Consider the following 21,038-nt stretch of genomic DNA (forward strand, 5'->3'; position numbering starts at 1 on the left):
CATCTGAAGCAGCCACTTTCCAGGTCTTCCTATCAGAGCGGGCTTTGAGAGTAAAAACTTTATGGGATCAGCTTTGGATACAAGCACAACTCTGTTGGATAGTAAATAATGCCTGAATCTTTGCATTGCATGAGCTAACGCCAGGCATGCTCTTTCAGCTTTCGGGTATCTGAGTTGAGCATCCTTCATGGTTCGGCTGAAATAGTAAATCGGATGCTCGACCTTCTTCGTCTTCTTGAGCCAGTAGTGCTCCAATAGCAACATCACTGGAGGCTGTGTATAATATCAACGGTCGACCCTGCACTGGAGACCTCATGACTGCAGGTGATAAAAGTATCTGTTGTATTTTCTGAAATGCTTCCTGCTGAACATCCGTCCACGTGAAACTCGCTCCCTTCTTCAGCAGAGGGGTGAACGAAGCAATAAGTTGAGCCAATCCTGGTATGAAGCGTCTGATGTAATTCACCTTACCCATGAAGCTCTGCAGTTCCTTCACAGTGCGTGGAGGAGGCATGGTGGAGATGGATTTCGCTTTGTCCGGATCGACTTTGATCCCTTCGGCAGTGACCAAGAATCCCAGAAACTTTCCAGAAGAAACTCCAAAAGCGCATTTTAGAGGATTCATCTTCAACTTGTATTCTCTGCATCTTTCAAAGACTTGTCTCAGAACTTCTAGATGGGATGTTCGAGCTTTCGATTTCACCACGACATCGTCAACATAATCCTCTACTTGCTTGTGCATCATATCATGAAATATTGCTGTCATGGCTCGTTGGTAGGTGGCGCCAGCATTCTTCAACCCAAAGGGCATCACAGTGTAATGAAAATTCCCAATGGGAGTGCGAAACGCGGTCTTGGCGGCATCATGTTCGAACATTTTGATTTGGTTGTACCCACTGTAACCATCCATGAATGAGAACATACCGTGGCCGCTGGTCGCATCAACGAGCATATCAATGTTGGGTAAAGGAAAGTCATCCTTCGGGCAGCATTTATTTAGGTTTCTGAAATCTACACACATTGATTTGGCCATTTTTCTTCTTAACTGGGAACATTAGCCAGCCAGGTTGGATGTTGAATAGGCTTGATAAATCCTGCTACCAGCAATTTTTGAATTTCGGCCTTGATTTGTTCCTCGACCTCATGCCTGAACTGCCTGGGCGGTTGTTTGACAGCCTTGGAGCCGGGAATGATATGTAGACGGTGAGTGACCAGTTTGTCATCCAGGCCAGGCATTTCTTCATACGTCCAAGCAAATATATCCCGATACTCCTTCAGTAGCTTACCAGACCTGCACGCTCTTCCGGTGATAGCGCAGAACTGACCAAGATCGGTCTTGGATCTTCCTCTGTGCCGATGTTAACCGTCTCAAGATCATCAGTGGTAGAATTCGTGCCATCTTGCAACTGTTGTGGAGCTTCCTGAACTTCATCCTCGGGTAGTTGTTCATTCTGACACGATTCACCAGTGCGGGGAGACTCTTGATCAATCTCCCCTATTAATTGCTAATCTTTGCGTCGCCGGTAAATGACCCTTCCTTCTGCGTCATGAGTGGTCATAAAATTGGATCCTGAGATCGTAGTTTCATTTTCGGCGCTTGAACGATGTAGCAGGCGATTCGACTGGTTCCGCTTCCGAAGATGGTGATGATGCGGATGCCTCAATAGCCTTCCAACTTGGAAGGGGTAGTAGATTTTCTTAGGAGGTTCAGGGGCGCTTCTCTGGGACTCGATGAATTCCGCATCGTAGGACAGAGCATACGGAGATGATGAAGCAGCTATACAGACGATCTTGTTATTGAGTAACGCCTTCATGCATTGGTGGTAGGTTGATGGAACTACCTTGTTGTCATGGAGCCAAGGTCGCCCAAGTATCATGTGGTAGTCAGGTTCTTGTTCGATCACGTGGAATTTCACCTTTGATTGAATTGGTCCTACCCTCAAATCTATGTACGTGTATCCATATGTATGGCTTCGGCTTCCTTCAAACCCTGTCATTAGGATGGGATGGCGAATGATTTTACCTCGTGGGAATATGGCCATTCTAAGAGTTTTCATAGTAAAAATTGGTGGAAGCACCGGTGTCGATGAGATCTCTTCTAAATTCGGTGCCTTTGATGAAGCCATTCACGTATAACGCGCGATTGTGCCTTTCGTCTGCGATGCGATCTTCCTCTCCAAAAGTGATGTTGTCGATTGAATGTTCAGATATCAGGATACTTCTTCAACTGCTGGGGTTGGTAAAGTTATTTGTACGTCAGATGATATCTGGTTGAGTGCGGCAAACGTGTCTGTATGTTGTTCCCTGGAAAAGTGTAAAAGTTCACATAAATTTTCAATCAATTGTGCAACCTCTTGATCCACCGGCTTTTCATAAGTAGTGAAACTGTTGATTTGAGGGTCGGGCGTTGAGCCAGTCCCCAGTGTTGGGACTTCCGAGACACCGCCCAACTCATATGTCAGCTTGATGAGAAAATCCAGTATGTGATCTATTGTGTTTTTCATCAGATCCATATTCCTGGTGTGGACTTCCAGAATTTGAGATAGCTCTGCCAGAGTCGGGGTTCCCCTGCCTTCCGTGTCGTCAGGTGTAACATGAGGAATCCTGCCATTTGAAAGATTCTGTATTGGGTCTGGATCAGTTGAATTAGTCCTAAGACCAACCATCTTGTGAAAATGAGATTGCAACCGAGAGATTAATCTCCCACTGTGGTCTCCAATCTGTGGATGGGGAAAAACGATTTGCTGGTTTTTACGGAATTGAAGAGTCGACCGTGTGGAGACTCCTTGAACCGAGCGAAATGTTGAACCTCACACAGATGCACTGCAAGAAGGGAGTGCTTTAAGTTCGAGAGATCAATCTGTAAGACCCCGGCCTAAACCAAGAACAATGGTCGTTCCAGAGTCAATTCGGTCACAAGAGAGGATGGGTTGATCTGTAGGAGGGAATATGAGAAATGCGTGAGATCAATGGTGATCTTACATTGTAGGTGTGTTGTGAATTCAGCGTGAAAATGCTCTGAATGATTGAATTTTGCTCAATTGAGAGTAATTTCGGTGATTTCGTGTAGAAGACAGATTGTCTGTATGAACTTTGATGAGAAATTGCTCGTTTTGGCGAAATGTTGTTCGAATGTTCGAAAACTGTTGTTCTTTCAATCAGGATCCAGAGACATTTTATAATGCCGGAGTTGAAAACACCATGATCCTATGAAGTGTGACAGTTGCTGGAATCAGAGAATGGGAAATGGGGAAATCGTGTTAAAACCAATTACTCATCGTGCGGAGACTTGGTTAACTTTCCACCCACTACTTTGCTGATTCTTCCAAATGATTGCACGACTTGCTCACATTCTCATCGTGGGTGAACACACGTGTCGTATACCGCCAGACTAAAACCCTAGTTAATATCCCCCCATGTGACACGATTGAAATCTCGTGATTGTGGAGTAAGTTGCTGACTTTATGGGACGATGAGTCCATGTAGCGCTGAGTCGAACATGATTAGCAAATGTTCTGAAACTCATGAGTTTAACGTGTCTGCTGGGACAAGGTATCATTATAACCTAAGACGAGCAAAACTGTGTTGCTAGATTGATGACTATTGATAGTTGAACCAATATTCTTTGATTTGAGCAAATATTGCTAGTCTGAGCGAATATTTCTAATTGAGTAAATATTGCCGGTTCGAGCGAATATTTTTAGTTCGAGCAAATATTGCTAGTTTGAACAAATATTGTTCTTTTGATGAATTGTTGGTAGCCGAACCAAATAAAATATTAATTTAAGTTACTGACTGCTGAGTCGAGAAAAATAAATATGAATGATAATCATGGAATCAACATAAAATTATCAGAGTGTTCGAATCTGCTCAGAATCCCGTTTCTGCAAAGCTCTGGATTCAAAACCCTAATTTTACCAAGATAATGATTTATTGCAAATCACATGAAACCGGCTACATGGGATGACGGGTTCCCATATAACGCCTAGATGCTCGAATGAGCAAAAACACCAAAGTCTCTTGAGGACCAGTTGGTGAAAGAATGATTAAATGCTGGTTCAATCATTTCAATCTCCACCACCACAACCACCACCGCAATCACCACCATCACCACCACCATTATCAACAATACCACAACAACCTATTGTTACACTTGTTGTATCTACAGAAGTAGCCATAGTAGGGTTAGCAACGGTTTGGCTGCTGGGTGCGCCACCGGATTCTGTTGGTTTCTCAGTAGTGCCCGTGGATGCTTTACATAGAAGCACAAATGACAATACCCCCACAAATGAGCAAGAAAAAACGATGAGAATAATCACTCCCCACATATATGTTGCTTTTTCAGAATCTTCTTGAAGTCACAATTGAAGAACAGTCTGACCGGCCAGGATGGAGGCTTTAACTTAGCAATCTTTTTTTCTTTTTTTTTTTAATAGATGAAACAGGCGTCATCCCTGAGTTACATGACCAAAATGTTATCTCCCGCCCTTGTTTCATAAGTTGGCAATAAGGAGTTCAGGGCCTGGCAGTCCCATAGACAGTAACAAGAAAGATGAAGACATTTTGCCGCGAGCATGAGAGATTAAGAGTTGTCCTGATTCGGAATTAAACTCATAGTGCAGATGCTATTGATACATAAAATGAAGTTTTCCGAGTTTCCTCCATGCAGCTTAATTCTATCCCTTCTGTAGCAAGATATCTGGCGCGAAATTGCTTCCAAAACTTTCCCATTGTCACTTTCGATCTGCACATTAGGATGATTCAGCTGAAGAAGCCACTGGATAGTAGTATAAGGCGCCTGCTCCTCGATACCTTCTCCCTCTATTGCTGTTGCTGAGAAGGTCGCTCCACCAAGAAAAGCCCATGTATGATCAGAGTCGATTAAAGCTACCGCAGCAAAATTGGTGTTTCTAGAGTTAATCATAGCAATATTTATTCTTGTGGTGAACATACTTGGCTTATTTGAGATCCTAGAGGAGCTAATGACAATGTCATGAGTATTGTCTAAATTATACTTAGTATTCTTATTGCTGTTAATCATGGTTATAATCAAATCAACAGTTCTACTTGTATGTAACTTTTTCTTTTGAAAAACCCAATCGCATCTGGCTTTCCAAATTCCCCATAAGACAGTAGCAAGAATCTCAGGCCAATCATCATAGCTATCATATTCATGGTTGTTGCTTTTATTCCAGGTTGAGAACCACATGTGAAAATCTAAACTATAGATTTATTCCTGTTTATAGATTGCTTTTAACTTAGCAATCTATAAACTATAGTATAAACTAAGCTAATTAGGCACGTACATGGATATGAAGAGATGAGAGTTGAGGAGATAAAGATACACATATATATATGCACTATCCTTAATCGAATCAAATGAAGCAGATCATTGTATTTTTTTCACATTAAACCAAACAAACACATACAAAAACAAAATAAAAAATTGGAAGAGATTATCAAAACCTGACGAGGTAAATCGAGATGAGGTCTTTGAAGAAAGGGATTTACCATATTAATAAATAGCAACCCCAGACAACTATATAGATGTAAATGACATGAAAAAACTAGGAAACTTGTATGTCATTGTCTCGTTGTATTTAGATTGATTAGTTTTCAGTTGCTATCACAGACAAGAGCTTTGCCCAACGGCACCTCCTATTTGACGCAAAAGCTGGAAAATTCTTTTTTTTTGCCGGGCTCTTGCAGATTCCATTTGGCAGTCTATTCCTCCTCGCAAGGATTAAATGTTGGGTGGGGTTGTCTGGCTTGGGCCCAATTTAGATCTTGTGCCTCCAAATCAATAAATCTATTTTCTAGTAAGACTCAAAATGGATGAATTCTAAATTGCCCCCTCAAAATCGATTGATTAGTTAACTTGTTAGTTTATTTGTTTGTTAGTTTTAAAGTTTTGTATCCAGCTTCTTCAAGGTTGTGTATATCGGCTTTGATGTCTAGGGTCCTTGTCCGGACAGGAGTGGTGTAGGGATCATCAAAATGCGGCAGAAGCAGTATCAGTGTGGCACAACAATCTCTATAATAGTAAAACCTGAGTTACGAATGCACATATATTCAACTTAAATACCAACTTACTCTTAATTTTCTACAGTATATTTTATATTTACTCTTAAAAGTTGTCTGCGTGCAAAATTACTCTCAAGATACTAACCCGAAAACTTTTTATAGCTTGCACGAAGAAGAACATCCATTACCCCCACAACCACCATATGTATCAAGAGTGGAATTAATACATCCCAGACCTCCCAGTTAGCATGAAATAGAATCAACTCCACACATACATTTACATAAATTGCACCAACATCCAGAACGAAAAACAACTTAAGATAGATGAAACCTTTTTGCATTTTCTATTTTTGCTTTGGACTTGCTGAATTGGACAACTATAGACGATGATAATTTGCTCTCAGAATTTACTGCAGTTCGTCCCAGTTACTCTGTATGCGACGTCCAGTACACGAGGCCACTGAAATGGTACACCATTAGCATATATTGATTAGAATAGGAAAGAAACACCAAAGCAGTAATGCTAGAATACTTGACACTAATAACGCTAACAACGAATCTTAACTAAGTATTGGTATTTTCTACATAATTCAACGTTTCTTTGAGATAACCTATATATAACACTGCAATCTGTTATGTAGTACCTATCATCAAGTCAGATTGAGAATTAATTTTGTTACAATCATCTCTGCACTTCTTACTTCTTAGGCATAAAACTTAACCTTAAATAGCTTCCGGACCTAGTTTTAAGTTCCAACAGAGACTATCCAAATATTTAGCTTTTAAACAATTTGTATGTTCAGTTGGAGTTTTAAATCGAACCACGCACTTGGTACAACTGATACAAGACTAACTCAACAAAACAAAAGAAAGAGTATATGAAACTTCAAGAATAATGACTTAGGCACGGACTAGCATTAAAACTCTGAACTGGTCTAGGGATGGACCGCCGGCAAAAAAAAAAATAGTTCCAAAATGACCCTACAACTTCTTACAAAATATATATGGGGTAAAACAAGGTGGAGATTTTCTTATATTCAAATGAGAATGTTGTGGACAAGTGGCAGTATCTCTAACACGGTACAAGGGCTTGTGGACTTGTGGCAGTATCTCTAACACGGTATAAGGGCAATTCTCAATATGTGGAGCATTAAAAGATTACTTATGAAAGTAAAGATTGAACTAAAAAGGTATGCCTTTCCTGACTTTCTTGAAATCACTGTGATAATCCAACTACTGTATCTCATAGCAAAAAAGAAATGTCATATGTACCTGATCAAGACGAAAACACACTGCAAGACACCAGCCGTGCCTGTCCAGGCAGAGGGGCCAGTTTCCACAAGCGCATCTTGTATCAATAGACCTACCGATGCTGCCAGGGATACGAAGGAAACAACGTATGCAAAGAAGAGCCAAAGCTTCAATCTGCACATCAGCGTAGGGGATGTTTATTTTTAGCTGAAAACAAGCAAGCAAATGGCTATCGGAAGCAAAAAATCCTTCTGGAAGAAAGTCCAAAGCAAGAGACCAACGCATATCGAAAGACAAACTCATAATACATCTATAAACATTACAACGTATGTACAGTTAAACAATTTTTAAGTCAAGTTAAACATGAGAATTTCAGCACAACGTCTGGGACTTGTATGTCAGATCCACCTTTTCAAACAAAGAAGACTCGGCCAAATAAAGGAAAAGACCGATTTGGTCAATTCCACCCTAATGACAGGTTTTAAAAAGAGAAATAACATTTGGGTTCGGAATGCTTTCCAAGAGAAATAGGTAGAAGGGAAAAAATGTATTAAAGGATAAGTAAAAACACAACCATCATATTTTGTTAAGGAAAAGAAAAAGAAAAAAAACTTAACCATTGAGAAACAAAACACAGTAACCTACCCATCTCACGTTTGCTGAGATAAACGAGAAGTACTCAACATATATTTTAATCAAATTTTCTTTCTAGGTATGAGGTAACATCGACGCATAGAAATCAGGTTTCAGTGTAATACATTTTGTTAGAATAACAAATGAAGGTAAGGGACCAAAAAAGAAAAATTTATCACCTCATGCTTTAAAACAATGGTTAAAAAAGATGGGAGCGACATACCCAGAGAAGTTTCTTAAAGAGGGTCGGCCAGAATGCACATATTATGAGTCTTTGCAGAGAATCTTTGACAATTGGTTCAACTAAAATTCACTTACCTCACAATTATATCTTCCATACCTATAGTTTTTTTTACCTTTGTTGCCTATTTATCTCTAAAGTTCAGATGACAAAAGAAAAAACAGTAACTTAAAGTTTGATCAGATCAATTCAGCCAGAATTACCTCGCATATATAAGTTTGGAGTTCTCCACAAAACATTAATTGAAAAAAATTAAATTACGTGTAATGTTTTTTTACTCCCTCACAGAAGTGTACTTCAGTTATGCAGCAAATGTATTGTTAGAGTTCTCCTAAAAACACTGATTGAAAAAAATAAAATATGCGTAATGTTTCTTTACTCCCTCGGAGAAGTGTACTTCTGCTATTATGCAGCAATGTATTGTTGGTCTCTTGGGCTCATTACATAGAGAAAAAGTAAACTCCTCCTAAGATCCTTCATATTACCTATTTTACTGACCAGTTTCTATCTTACGGGCTTTGTAAATCTTGCTTACCCAGGAAAAGATGAAACGAACACTACTAATTTTGTTGGTCAAGTCTACAAAACATCTGTCCTGCTGCCTGAAGCACTTACCAGCAAAACTAAAGCATTTTTCCATTCAGGTGATACACTATATGACTTTGCTAAGTATATCATAAACTTACAATTGAATTCGTTTGGGTATTATCATTCTCATGTTTGACACATACACTGGCAATTGCTCGAGCAAACCATTGTGATATGAGATAAAATAACCTAGACAGCTGCAGAGGTGTCAATTGCTGTGATACTTTTTTACAAAATACACAAGAAGAAGGCATCATCCAACTCCAAAATAATCAAAGAGTACGAATCCAAACTTGAAGTCAATGAATCATACAATTGCGCACTAATTTGTTTAAGAGACTAATCTATTGACATATGCCATTGAATTACAAAACCACTTCAAGTAATCTCCAATTGAATAACGGAAAAAAGGGAATATGAGCAGTAATGAGAACTTAGTGACTACTCCACCAGGACACCCAATTACTTGTAGAATAATATTTAGACGAACCAGAAACTTAACAGAAAGAAATAGCATAGTTAAAGAAAGTAAGAATAGTAAAGCAGTAAATAAACTAACCTCCACTCTCCTTCTTCATAGGGAGAGTAATCAATATCTTCTTTCCTAACACAATTGAACATCAAAGCTGCAAAGGAAGCAAAGATACCTGCAACAACAACAACAAAACCTAAAAATTTCAGCAAAAATTAAGGAGACGGATAAAGGCAAAAAGAGACAAAATCAGTGAGGGAAAGAGATAAGGACCAGGGAGGTAATGAACGAAAGAGACAGCAACAGCGCTGCAAACAACGGCATCAACCCAAAACCACCAACCAGCACCAAATACAGCACCAGCGAAACCAGGACCAAAGATCGCCCACAACTCCCCTGGATCCATTCTTTATCTCTCTCTAGAAATACAATTAAATCAAATTGTTAGGGTTTTGGAGAGGGAGATATGATCGATGGTGATGACGCCGATGGCTTTAGGGGTCAAAACTATGTATTTTGCTTCTCTGTGTTGTCTTCTAACTACTCTTCTTTTTTTCTTTCTTTTTTATTTGTAAAGCGTTAAGTGAGTCGGATGGGATGAAACTCTTCGATTCAACTTGGAACTGTTTAGTGCCAAAATCACTAGTGCCAAAATCACTAGCAATTGCTAGGAAGGTTCCTCCGTAGACTGTGTTTGGGTCTCGTCTTAGTGGTTAGAAACGTTTCCTACACCTAACAAAAGCCAAAAGCATGTTACCTCAAGGCTGCTGCACTGGGATTACCAAATTCCGTAAATTATCTAGTAAATCTAGCGGTGAGGATCTTCGAATCTGCGGCGAGAATTATTTTATGTTATATGGAATAGGTAATTTCTCGTGGAATTTAGTAATCTTCATACTATAACAATCTTGCTGCTCATGCCACTTTTAATTAAATAATTACCGATTTGGTGGTAATACATAAACATTCTCTAGATGAAGTAAACAAAATCAGACTCTAGCTTCAACATAACGAGTTAAGTCAAGAGCTTCTAAAAGACGATGGTAAAATGATAGTCGAGGAAAGATATACTCCCTTCGTTCCTAATTAGATGACCTATACAATAAATAAGTGGAGTGATAGATTAGTATTATTATAAGAAATATGTAAAATTTGATAGCCATATTTATATTCATTAGATAGGTGTTTTAAAATGCTTTCCAATGATACAAAGTTTACGAAAATCCGTTATATAATTTGAGAGATAAATCATTTCTAAATTTACTAGTAAATTTTAACTAGATCATCTAATTAGGGACGGAAACGAAATTATAGACCGGCCGACCGTACTTGGAAATTCGGAAATTAAACAGTATGAAACGGAGGGTGGTGTACTTGCCATTTATATACATTCTACATCCACAAAATGGACAACTTGAGATGACTTCAATCATAAGGGCGCACATACTCACTACGAGAATGTTTGGTAGCCAGAAGTAGAATTCATTCTTATAAGTCAGAAGCAAAAAAAAAAACTGCTTTACAAAAATGATATTTCTTCGCTTTATAATGTATTCAAAAATTTATTTTTTACACTAATTATAATTTTTCGACTTAATTATGTGCGGATACCAGAACCAGAAGAATCAGAAGTCAATCCCAAAAACTAGAAGCAAAAAAAAAAATGTTTGTAAAAAAAATTACTTTATTGCTTCGAAATATCATTCTCGAATTTTGTTCCCGATTTAACTTATGACTATTATGCTTTTAGAAGTCGAAAGCAACTTCTAAAAGAGAATCCAAGCACCCTCTTAGGATGGGTCTAGTGTATGTTCTGAGCCTCTTCCCAACTCCCAAGACGATGGCCAAAAGTTATTCTTCTTGTTCACGTTCGCTATAACTTGGGAATTACTGCGGGAAGAGGTGGTGGACAGACAACCATTGTCTATTTTTTCAAAAGCAAAAAACGGCTAATGGTTGTCTGTTCCTAGCAAACGGCTAACCATTGTCCGTTTTCAGGAAATGAAAAATGGAAAACCAATATATGTTATTGACTTTTTTATTAGTTACACTCGACTTACATTAGTTTTCGATTTTGGTCTTCATTAGCACTCGTAATGCCACTCCACTTATACTAGTTATGGTGGTATAAAAATGATTCTTCAGATATAAAGAGTTTATTGTAATGTACAAGAAAACAAGCTAGCGACACATGATAATCATGAAAATTTGTTAAGAGAGTCATCAATGGTGTTTTACGCAAACGAGATATTGATAATTCGTATTGTGATCGAAATATAAAAGTTTAAACGGGGAGTATCAATTGCATTGTCAATTTCATTGAATTCAAATAGGGTTTAAATAATTTTCTTAATCTTAAATACGTCACAAGACAGTACACCGACTGAAATTTATTATACTTAAGTAAATTTCTTATTTTGAATTTTCAGCCTAACTCACTTTCGTAGGAATCACAGTTGCACTTTGTATGTACAACAAGCCTTTTCAACCACCAACCGACCCTAATGGAAGAGTTGTGCTTCGTGGGGATTTACAGAGAAATATATCCATAAAATCTGCCATCCTGGTGCGATTTTCTTAATCTTCGTTTTCATCTTGCGGAAGATCACGGTCTAATTCTCACATATTGTGAAAATGCGGGGGTCTAACAACCACTTTCAAAAATTCGTTTGGCAATCTGAGAGGACTTATTCCAATACACTTTCTATAGAATCAACTAGACAGACAGACTCAACCTAGAATAAAGTATATCAAAGAGTTTAATATCTCTAACTCTTAGTTTAATCCGCAATCAGCAAATAGAAATCTGCGAGCCCGATTGAATAAGAGGAGTAACTTGAACGGTACCAAAGTCCAATGTTCAAGTGTCAATCAATGTAAATCAACAATCCAAGGTTGGATATTCTAATTGATTGATCTTAACGCACAACCTGTGATATTTCAATTATATAACAAAATATAATGCGGAAAAAGAAATAACATAGACACCAGAATTTTGTTAACGAGGAAACCGCAAATGCAGAAAAACCCCGGGACCTAGTCCAGATTGAACACCACACTGTATTAAGCCGCTACAGACACTAGCCTACTACCAATTAACTTCGAACTGGACTATAGTTGAACCCTAATCAATCTCACACTGATTCAACGTACAGTTGCGCTCCTTATGTCTCTGATCCCAGCAGGATACTACGCACTTGATTCCCTTAGATGATCTCACCCACAACTAAGAGTTGTTACGACCCAAAGTCGTAGACTTGATAGACAAATATGTCTCACACATAAAAGTCTATAGGATTGAATAAATTTGTCTCCCACACAAATACCCAAGAGTTTTGTTCCGTCTTTTGATAAATCAAGGTGAACAAGAACCAATTGATAACCCGGACTTATATTCCCGAAAAACAGCTTAGAATTGTCAATCACCTCACAATAAAATTAATCGACTAGCAAAACAAGTTATTGTGGAATCACAAACGATGAGACGAAGTATTTTTGTGATTACTTTTCTATCTTGCCTATCGGAGATATAAAATCTCGAGCCAATTATTTCAATTTCACTCAACACGATAAAAATAAGAAGATCAGATCACGCAACTACAAAGATAATAGATGGGTTTGGCTTCACAATCCCAATGAAGTCTTCAAGTCGTTAACCTACAGGTTCTCGAGAAGAAACCTAAGGTTAAAGGAGAATCGACTCTAGTTATGCAACTAGTAACACACAGGAGGTGTGGGGATTAGGTTTCCCAGTTGCTAGAGTTCTCCTTTAAATAGTTTTCAAATCAGGGTTTGCAATCCAAGTTACCTTGGTAACAAAGCATTCAATATTCACCGTTAGATGAAAACCTGATTCAACCAAGCTAATATCTTTCAACCGTTAGATCGAACTTAGCTTATTACACACAAATGAAATGTACCCTCATTTAGGTTTATGTAACCGTACCTAAACGTGTACACCAGGTTGGTTCACAAATAGTTAATCGAGGTTAGTCATATGGTTACTCTCATATCAACCTTATTCATCTTAACCATAACTAGTTCAAATGACTCAAATGAAACTAGTTAAAGAGTTGTTCAATTGCATAGAAAACACAATCGAAACCAAATCGGTTTGATTCACTTGAATCAATCATGAACATTATAGCCACGGCTTGCAAAGATTGCATTCCTTATGATTTAAATGTTTAAGTTCATGAACTGAACGATTTGAAAAAGTAACCAGCTTAAGTATGCGTACGGGTATGCGTACTTAAGCAACCGGATTTTGAGTTTGTTAAGTTTCCAAACTCAGCAGAAATTTTCGGTTCGAAAACTTCTGCCAGTATGCGTACGGGTATGCATACTTAAGGTGACTAGTTTAGGAGTTTGTAATTCCCAAACTCAGCGGATATTTTCGGTTCGAAAACTTCCGCCAGTATGCGTACGGGTACGCATACTTATCTTGTCTCCTTCACCAATTTCGTATACACGCATATGCATACTCTTGGTTCCCGGTTTATGGACTTATACACTAATGTGCGAACACACTATATATGCTTATATCCAAAGATGGTTACATCATAAACTCTTTATTTCAATCATTGAAATATTCTCTAATGACAATAGCCGTTTTCACACACTATTAGCATCAAAGCAATTTTTAAGATATTGAAATAATCATTATCGAAATATTCCAAGCCAACATCAAATGATTGTATCACACAAACCATGTAAGATGTTACTCGGAAATTTTCTCATGATATAAAATGAACTTGGTCGAAGTGAAAGCTTACCAACACATATTTCGATAAATATGTAAGCGAGATATACTCAGATCGAAATCTCAAATGTGTATAGAGAAAACTATATCGTAACACGACTTATGTCTCAATATAGGAGATAGTAGAAACAGACTTTCCAAGTGATAGACGAGTTCAAGTCTCCACATACATTTTGTCGAAAAAGTTCCACAAGCTCCCCTTAGTAGTTATTCGTCTTCAAGAGATGAACGCCGAGAGATCTAAGCTCAACTACACTTCTATATCCTAGTTCGAGACATCTATATATATGATAGAAATCAAGACTTATAGTTTTGATCACTAACGTTGACAAACATGCTTGAGATAACAACGCATGCGAGTTCGACCGAGCAATGCTCTAACAGATTGTATTCGGAAGGTTGTCCTTCATAAGTAAGTAGCATTCATAAAAAATTAAATTCATGTCTTGATGTTTCAGAGAACTATTTTTCCGCTAGTATTTCATACATGAAGCAAACAAAAACTAATTTAGTTGTTCATATAAACAGTGTTTTAAAGACATTAGTTAACTTAAAGTCACTTACAATATATGCAAGCGCAAAACCAGATAGCATGTATCGGTAAAGTGAAACTTGGATGTGAACGTGTCATTTCATTTCGCTTTCTGTAGTTGCAACCTTATTACGTATAACATTCTTACTTATTTGGTAAAGATTCTCATAGCTAACTAATAAATCGTGAATAACCAAATCTCACAACTCTACAAGCGAAGCTAGGTTTCATCTAACAATTTCCACACAAAAAAACGGTCAAGCTGTTTTGATGGTTGTTTCTTCCTCATAAGTGAATCTAGCAATCATAACTGTAAAAGATGTAGAAAATAAAGAATATATCAATAATTGGCTTGTGTTATTTAGGTAAAAAAGACTCGATTTATATGAAATTTTCTAAGGATGTATTTCATTGAATTTGTATATCAATCTACTGATGTATCTCCTCCCTTCCACTCACTCCTTACTGATATGTGTTGTCCAAATTGTATAACATTGTTTTTGACGTGCCATGTCATTATTTTGTATCATTGTTATTCATGCATCATTTCGTCTCGTTAAATCAGTATCATTGATATATCTTGTTGAATTTTCATATCACTCTTTTTGATGTGTGTCGTCTCTTCCACTCACTCTTTAACGCCTCTAGTACGAACGACATACCATTGTTTCCGACTTGTCATGTCATTGCTTTATATCACTGAAATTTATGCATTTTGTCATTTAAAAAGACTCAATTGTTGCTGCACCTTTTATTTTTTTGTTTAATCTCATCCAATACCTACTAGTGAGCATAATCTCATTCAATAACTTGTAAGATCAAGGCATACCTTTGTAAGAAATTAATCACGCGGTTTAGTACTGAAAAAGATATGAGTGTCGTTGAAGGCTGGATTTTGTTTATAAATTATGGTCTGCAGGTGAAAATCAATGAAACATGCTTTGGGACCGTGTTTTTCAAGCCTTAAAAAAACTTATCAGGAATGAAAATTGTAGAACTAAGATCCCAGTTTAAAAAATATTCAGTTTGATCAACATTGAAATCGAAACTTTTGTTAAAATTCTAGTTGAAGTAAACATAGCTCATCATGCATTGTCCTACGAAGCTCGCGTAATAATAATCTAATTTCCTTAATAAACAGATTAACACCTTAGTGTTCTTGCTAGATACACCCCGAGAAAGTGCAACATACAATTTCCATGACTTGAGATATACTCGGGCAGATAAATGCCGGTGTTTTCAATTATTTGTCCTTGTGCTTTGTTGATGGTGAATGCAATATGTACTGTAAACTGCTTGTGAATCATCTTATATGACATCTCAATATTCCCTGCCGGGATCAATGGCATCATATGGATGAACACTCTTTTACCCACCGAACTCCTACTGAGGATCACTACATCGATGCAGTTTGGAAATAAGTTTTTAATTATAATCCGAGTACCATTGCAAAAACCGTTATTGGAGTCATCATTCCTTAGTAACATGATGGGTGCTTCTAACTTCAGTTTCAACACATGAGGAGGTAAACCACCCAAGACTGCTCCGTTCAAGTGTTTATGAAGATAGAGGTTGTGGAAATCATCTTCCACAGAATCAAATGAATAATATGTATGCACTTCTCTAGGAAACACGCTTGTTACATCACCTGATAAAGAATTATAAAATTCTCATTTGTCTCGTCATCATCAGAATCATCCCCAGATGGAACACCGTACTCAATTTCCAAATATCTTCTCAAAAACAATAACAAAATTGCAATGAAACAATAACTCAACAAACAACTATTAACAACATTACAAAAAACCTAATTCATCAACTAGTAAGGAATCAGACATTCAATATCATCAATAATTGTAAATTAGCAAGAAACATATGAGACATTATCACTACCACGGTCACTAGGATTATAGCTATCATTATCACTATGAACATGTAATAAAATTTTTCCATGTTAATTAACAAATCACCACAAGTAAGAATTTTCTCCTCATCAAACCACCACAAATCATTAAGTAACTACCGCACATCCTTTGAATTCATGTTATTAATTAAAAATCGTTAAGTAACTCTTCAAAAACTTTTGGAACTAACAATTCAAACTCTCAATATTAAACCTAACAAAGGAATTCAAAGAAGTAGCAGTGCATAGCTTATATTTTACGGAATCGTTTTTATTGCACTCCACTAATATAATACTTCAAGCAAGAATACTCGAAAAGGAGAAATCGTTTCTCCTACTAACTTATTCCAAAAACGGATAATCATTACCCGAAACTGGTGGCATTAACATGTCAAGATAGAGAAAACGGACAACCATTGTCTGCTGTTTATTAGAAAACGGACAACCATTGCCCATTTTGTTCATCAAAAGCCGACGCTCATTATCCGTTCACAAAGAAAATCGAGTGCCTAGACCTTTCCTAAGCTGACGTGGAAAGTGATTTGGAAGCGCCTGGGAAACACCATACGACCCGGTCTTAAAAGCAAAATCACTTCCACCAACCCAAACCATTTTGCATGAAGGGTAAAATTCACCAAACAGCAACCGAGATTCGAGACACACTGAGTAAATCGCTGGGAGTAAAATTCAGCAAAACACTGAGGTGTTAAAAGTTAAAACAAACAAACAAGAAGAATACAATCAATACAGATAGATGATGATAATGAACAACAAAATATACTAATCTTTCTGTCTTCTCCCTCCGTCATTCTGTATAAACTTTCGATCTACTTTCTCAAATCGACACTGTTTCTTATCCATAATCTCTTGATTTTCAGTTTCACATACTCAATTTCCTTCTCACTAGTCAACTCTCCATCCCTTCCACTGTATTCAATCAAATTGGTGAATAAATGGAGAACGCGGATGTCTTCGGTTCTTCGACGGCTCCCCTTACTTGGCATGATTTTCTTGAGCGGATGAGGCATCCATCCGCCTCTGATTTTGTCAAATCCATTAAAAGGTCTTTCCTTTATTCCTCTTTTTTATTCATCATTGTTCAAGCTCTTGTTTTTATTGTATTATCGTAATCTATTATTAAAAGCTCAAATTAGGGCAAACCCTATTCTACTTTGATCTGGATACAAATTCGCTCAAATTGGAATGCTTTTCTGAAGGGATGGGTGGGTGGGGAGTGCATTGTACAAACTGGTTAGAGATGATAAACTAGGGTATTAAGGAGGTGTTGTGAGCACTGGTGCTAAATTTGATCCATGTTGTATCCAAAGCATGAATGTGGATTAGCTCAGATGTTTTTACTGAGCTTTTTCGGAGACGACACTGTTTGAACATTTTGGTGAAAATTGCTGCTTTTAAACATGAAGTGTAGGATGTACAAATATTTTAGCATCACTCATTAGCTTATACTGTCTTTTACAGGAAATCATGATTCACTAATTACATATTTTCAAGGTTGTATATGTGTGTTTTCTATGTTGCAGCTTCATTGTTTCCTTCTCAAACAATGCTTCGGATCCGGAGAGAGATAGTGCTGCTGTGCAGGAGTTTCTTGCAAACATGGAAGGTGCATTTAGGGCTCATTCTCTTTGGGCTGGTTGCACGGAGGAAGAGCTAGAAAGTGCTGGCGAGGTAAGTTTTCTTACATGTTTTTGCATGACTTGCATATACAAGGTCTTTGTTTCCTTCCACGGCCTAGAGATAAATGTATCAGTAGAACAAAATGATAACACGCATGGAGTTGGCATCCATCTCAACAATCAATCTCCTCTACATGATATTTTATAAGCTATGTTGAGGTATTTATATTTCACCTGGGAGACTGGATCTCTAGCACTGTATGGGTTCCTTGATTGTCAACATGTACTTTGGCTGGCTGTAGATAGCTGTGTTGTTCAGATTCTTGTTTTTGTATTTGTCTTCTATTTCAGGAATTTTCTTCCTTTCTACTGTAGGGATTGGAGAAGTATGTCATGACTAAATTATTTCCTCGTGTATTCGCATCACTTGAGGAAGATGTAAAGTTTGATGAGCAACTATTTGAGAAGATGGCTTTACTACAACAGTTCATTCGGCCGGAGAGTTTGGATATAAAGCCAACGTTCCAAAATGAAACATCATGGCTGGTGAGTATGGATGTTATCTGTTCTGCATAAAGAACTACAGTGTCTTGGGCATAGAAGTAGTTCCTTATAAATTATGAAATGTCAGTGGAACACAGCTACTGGTATTTCATTTTCTCTATATTTTTGTCCTCACTCCATATCTAGTGAATTTTGGATACTGTTGTTATAACTACAGAATGATATGTTTTTATTTAGAAAAAGCTCTTTTCCTGTCTGTATGTTCTCTCAAAAGCTTAAAATCCTCCTAACCCGGAAAGTATTTTATGAGGTTTTTCTATGTCGTTGTCAATTTCTGATTGTGCTAATCTTTTGTTTCCTCAGCTTGCTCAAAAAGAGCTACAGAAGATCAATATGTACAAGGCACCAAGAGATAAATTGGTTTGTATCCTCAATTGTTGCAAGGTCATCAACAACTTACTTCACAATGCTTCAATTGCTTCAAATGAGAATCCTCCTGGAGCTGATGAGTTCCTCCCTGTCTTAATTTTTGTCACTATAAAGGTAATCACGGCCATCCTTTACTCCACATATACTTTTCTTGTACAATATTGCGTATCGTTGTTCCTTTTGAAAAGCTCCATCTCATTTGAAATTACTAAGAGTTTGGGTTTCTAACACTGGGGGATTAAAGTCAATCTATCCCAGCCTCCTTAGAGTTATACCCAGGTAACGAGTAAATCAAAGCATTTTTGTTCAGAGAATGTTCGAAAAAAATATGACGAATGAGATACCTTCTCATTTTGTGTATCTACCACTCACATCTCATGTTATGTCGTGAACTGCGCTCCTACAAATTTGGTAGGGGTTTTTAAATTCCGAAGCTAACGGATCCTTTAGACATTTATCTAGGAAAAAGGCAACATCACACATGAGAGTTCACCTATAGAAGCTATTCACTCTCCCATACAAAAATAAGATAAAAATCTCTATTACTGCTCAATTTTAAAGCTAAGCTACTGAAACTTATCTCTTAAATGAGTATAGGATTAATGAAAATACATTACTGGTTGATATAGTTTTAAGATCTTCTAATATAAAGCCACACTTAGTTCAATGCTGCGTGTATATGCTCAGTCTGCTTATTTTGTTCTGTTTTGTATACATGCGTTGTCTCAATTTTGTCATATTACCTTTGTGAAACTTCTTACTTCGTATGCAGGCTAATCCTTCACAATTGCATTCAAACTTGCTGTATATACAAAGATACAGGTCTCAATCGCGATTAGTCTCAGAAGCAGCTTACTTTTTCACAAACATGCTTTCTGCAGAGTCTTTCATATCAAACATTGATGCCAATGCCATCTCAATGGATGAAGCCGAGTTCGAAAATAATATGGAATCTGCTCGTGCAGTTCTATCAGGCCTTGCGGATGATTCTGAAGTTTCAAGTCATAGTGACCGAGATTTCAGTCGTTCATCGAGAACAGAATCGTTGGATTCCAAACAAAGTTCCTCAAATAAGGAAAGGAATAATTTGCTGTCTGCAATGCTCTATCGTCCTACACCCCAGACATCTCCAGTAAAACTCGAGGCTCAAGATTCTAAAGACAAAATTGTGAAAAAGCCCTCCATTTCAAATTTGGAGCAGACAGGTGCATCTGAGCTTTTGAAGGAGGATCAAATGAGCACTGCCTTCCAAGATTATCCTTACCTTTATGCACAAGTTGGGGATTTGACGATTAATGACGTGGATGGCCTGCTCAACAGTTACAAACAACTCGTACTGAAATATGTTTGTCTTTCTAAAGGAATGTCTGTTACTTCTCCGCTCCCTCCTTTGCCTACATCACAAATTCAAACACAAACCTCCACTGAAACTGACTACCAATCTGAAGACAGTAGACCAGTTGAGAAAGATGAAGAAAAGCATGAAGACATGGCTAAAAAAGATGAAGTTATAGATGAAGGTCCAGTTTTACAAGCTGAAAGTTCCGAATCCAGTATTACAGAAGATGAATCATCAGCTGGGCAACAAGATGCTGAAAAGGAAAATACATAGTCGTTTACTGTGAGGTCGAAAAGAAGGATTAGTTTTCTGAATTAGACTACTATTGAAAGAGTTTCAGTCCAAAAGACTGACTAAAACCATGAACTAATGGTAAACCTCTTAACCTAGTAAAATTTTGTTAGCCATATAAGTTTATGTGGGAGGGTAACCCAGTAATATTTGGCTAGCCATGTAAGTTTGTGTGGGAGCTCAGCCACGACAACTAGGTTGCATTTATTTATGAAAATATCTCATCCGCAACGGGTCTTCCTTGTATCCCATCTTGACCGATAGTAGAATTTGTTGCAATTTATGGCATTCTGTTTCTTGTATTCGTCGCAATATACGTTTCAATGGATCATCAATCTTAATAGTGCAAGACTTTGTTTGGGAAACAGGATCGTCAAGAGAATGGTTTTAGTATTGAACTAGTACATACCAATCAGGATTTTCAATCCAGTT

The 21,038-nt window shown here is 37.5% G+C and overlaps 2 protein-coding genes across 2 annotated transcripts; one reads left to right on the forward strand and one right to left on the reverse strand.

Annotated features, from left to right (window-relative positions):
• Positions 1-6,071: 6,071 nt before the first annotated feature.
• LOC113356283 (transmembrane protein 50A-like) lies at positions 6,072-9,782 on the reverse strand. Its single transcript, XM_026599381.1, has 4 exons — positions 9,483-9,782; positions 9,297-9,384; positions 7,297-7,449; positions 6,072-6,484 (listed from the first exon to the last, which is right to left on the reverse strand). Exons 1-4 carry the CDS (start codon positions 9,613-9,615, stop codon positions 6,451-6,453), a joined length of 408 nt encoding a protein of 135 aa, XP_026455166.1. The 5' UTR covers positions 9,616-9,782; the 3' UTR covers positions 6,072-6,450.
• Positions 9,783-17,059: 7,277 nt separating this feature from the next.
• On the forward strand, positions 17,060-20,971 carry LOC113356284 (vacuolar protein sorting-associated protein 9A-like). Its single transcript, XM_026599382.1, has 5 exons — positions 17,060-17,469; positions 17,948-18,095; positions 18,419-18,589; positions 18,911-19,090; positions 19,749-20,971. Exons 1-5 carry the CDS (start codon positions 17,360-17,362, stop codon positions 20,586-20,588), a joined length of 1,449 nt encoding a protein of 482 aa, XP_026455167.1. The 5' UTR covers positions 17,060-17,359; the 3' UTR covers positions 20,589-20,971.
• The last annotated feature ends 67 nt before the right edge of the window (positions 20,972-21,038 follow it).

The sequence above is a fragment of the Papaver somniferum genome, chromosome 3 (genome assembly GCF_003573695.1).
Source record: "Papaver somniferum cultivar HN1 chromosome 3, ASM357369v1, whole genome shotgun sequence".
Taxonomy (NCBI): Eukaryota; Viridiplantae; Streptophyta; class Magnoliopsida; order Ranunculales; family Papaveraceae; genus Papaver; species Papaver somniferum.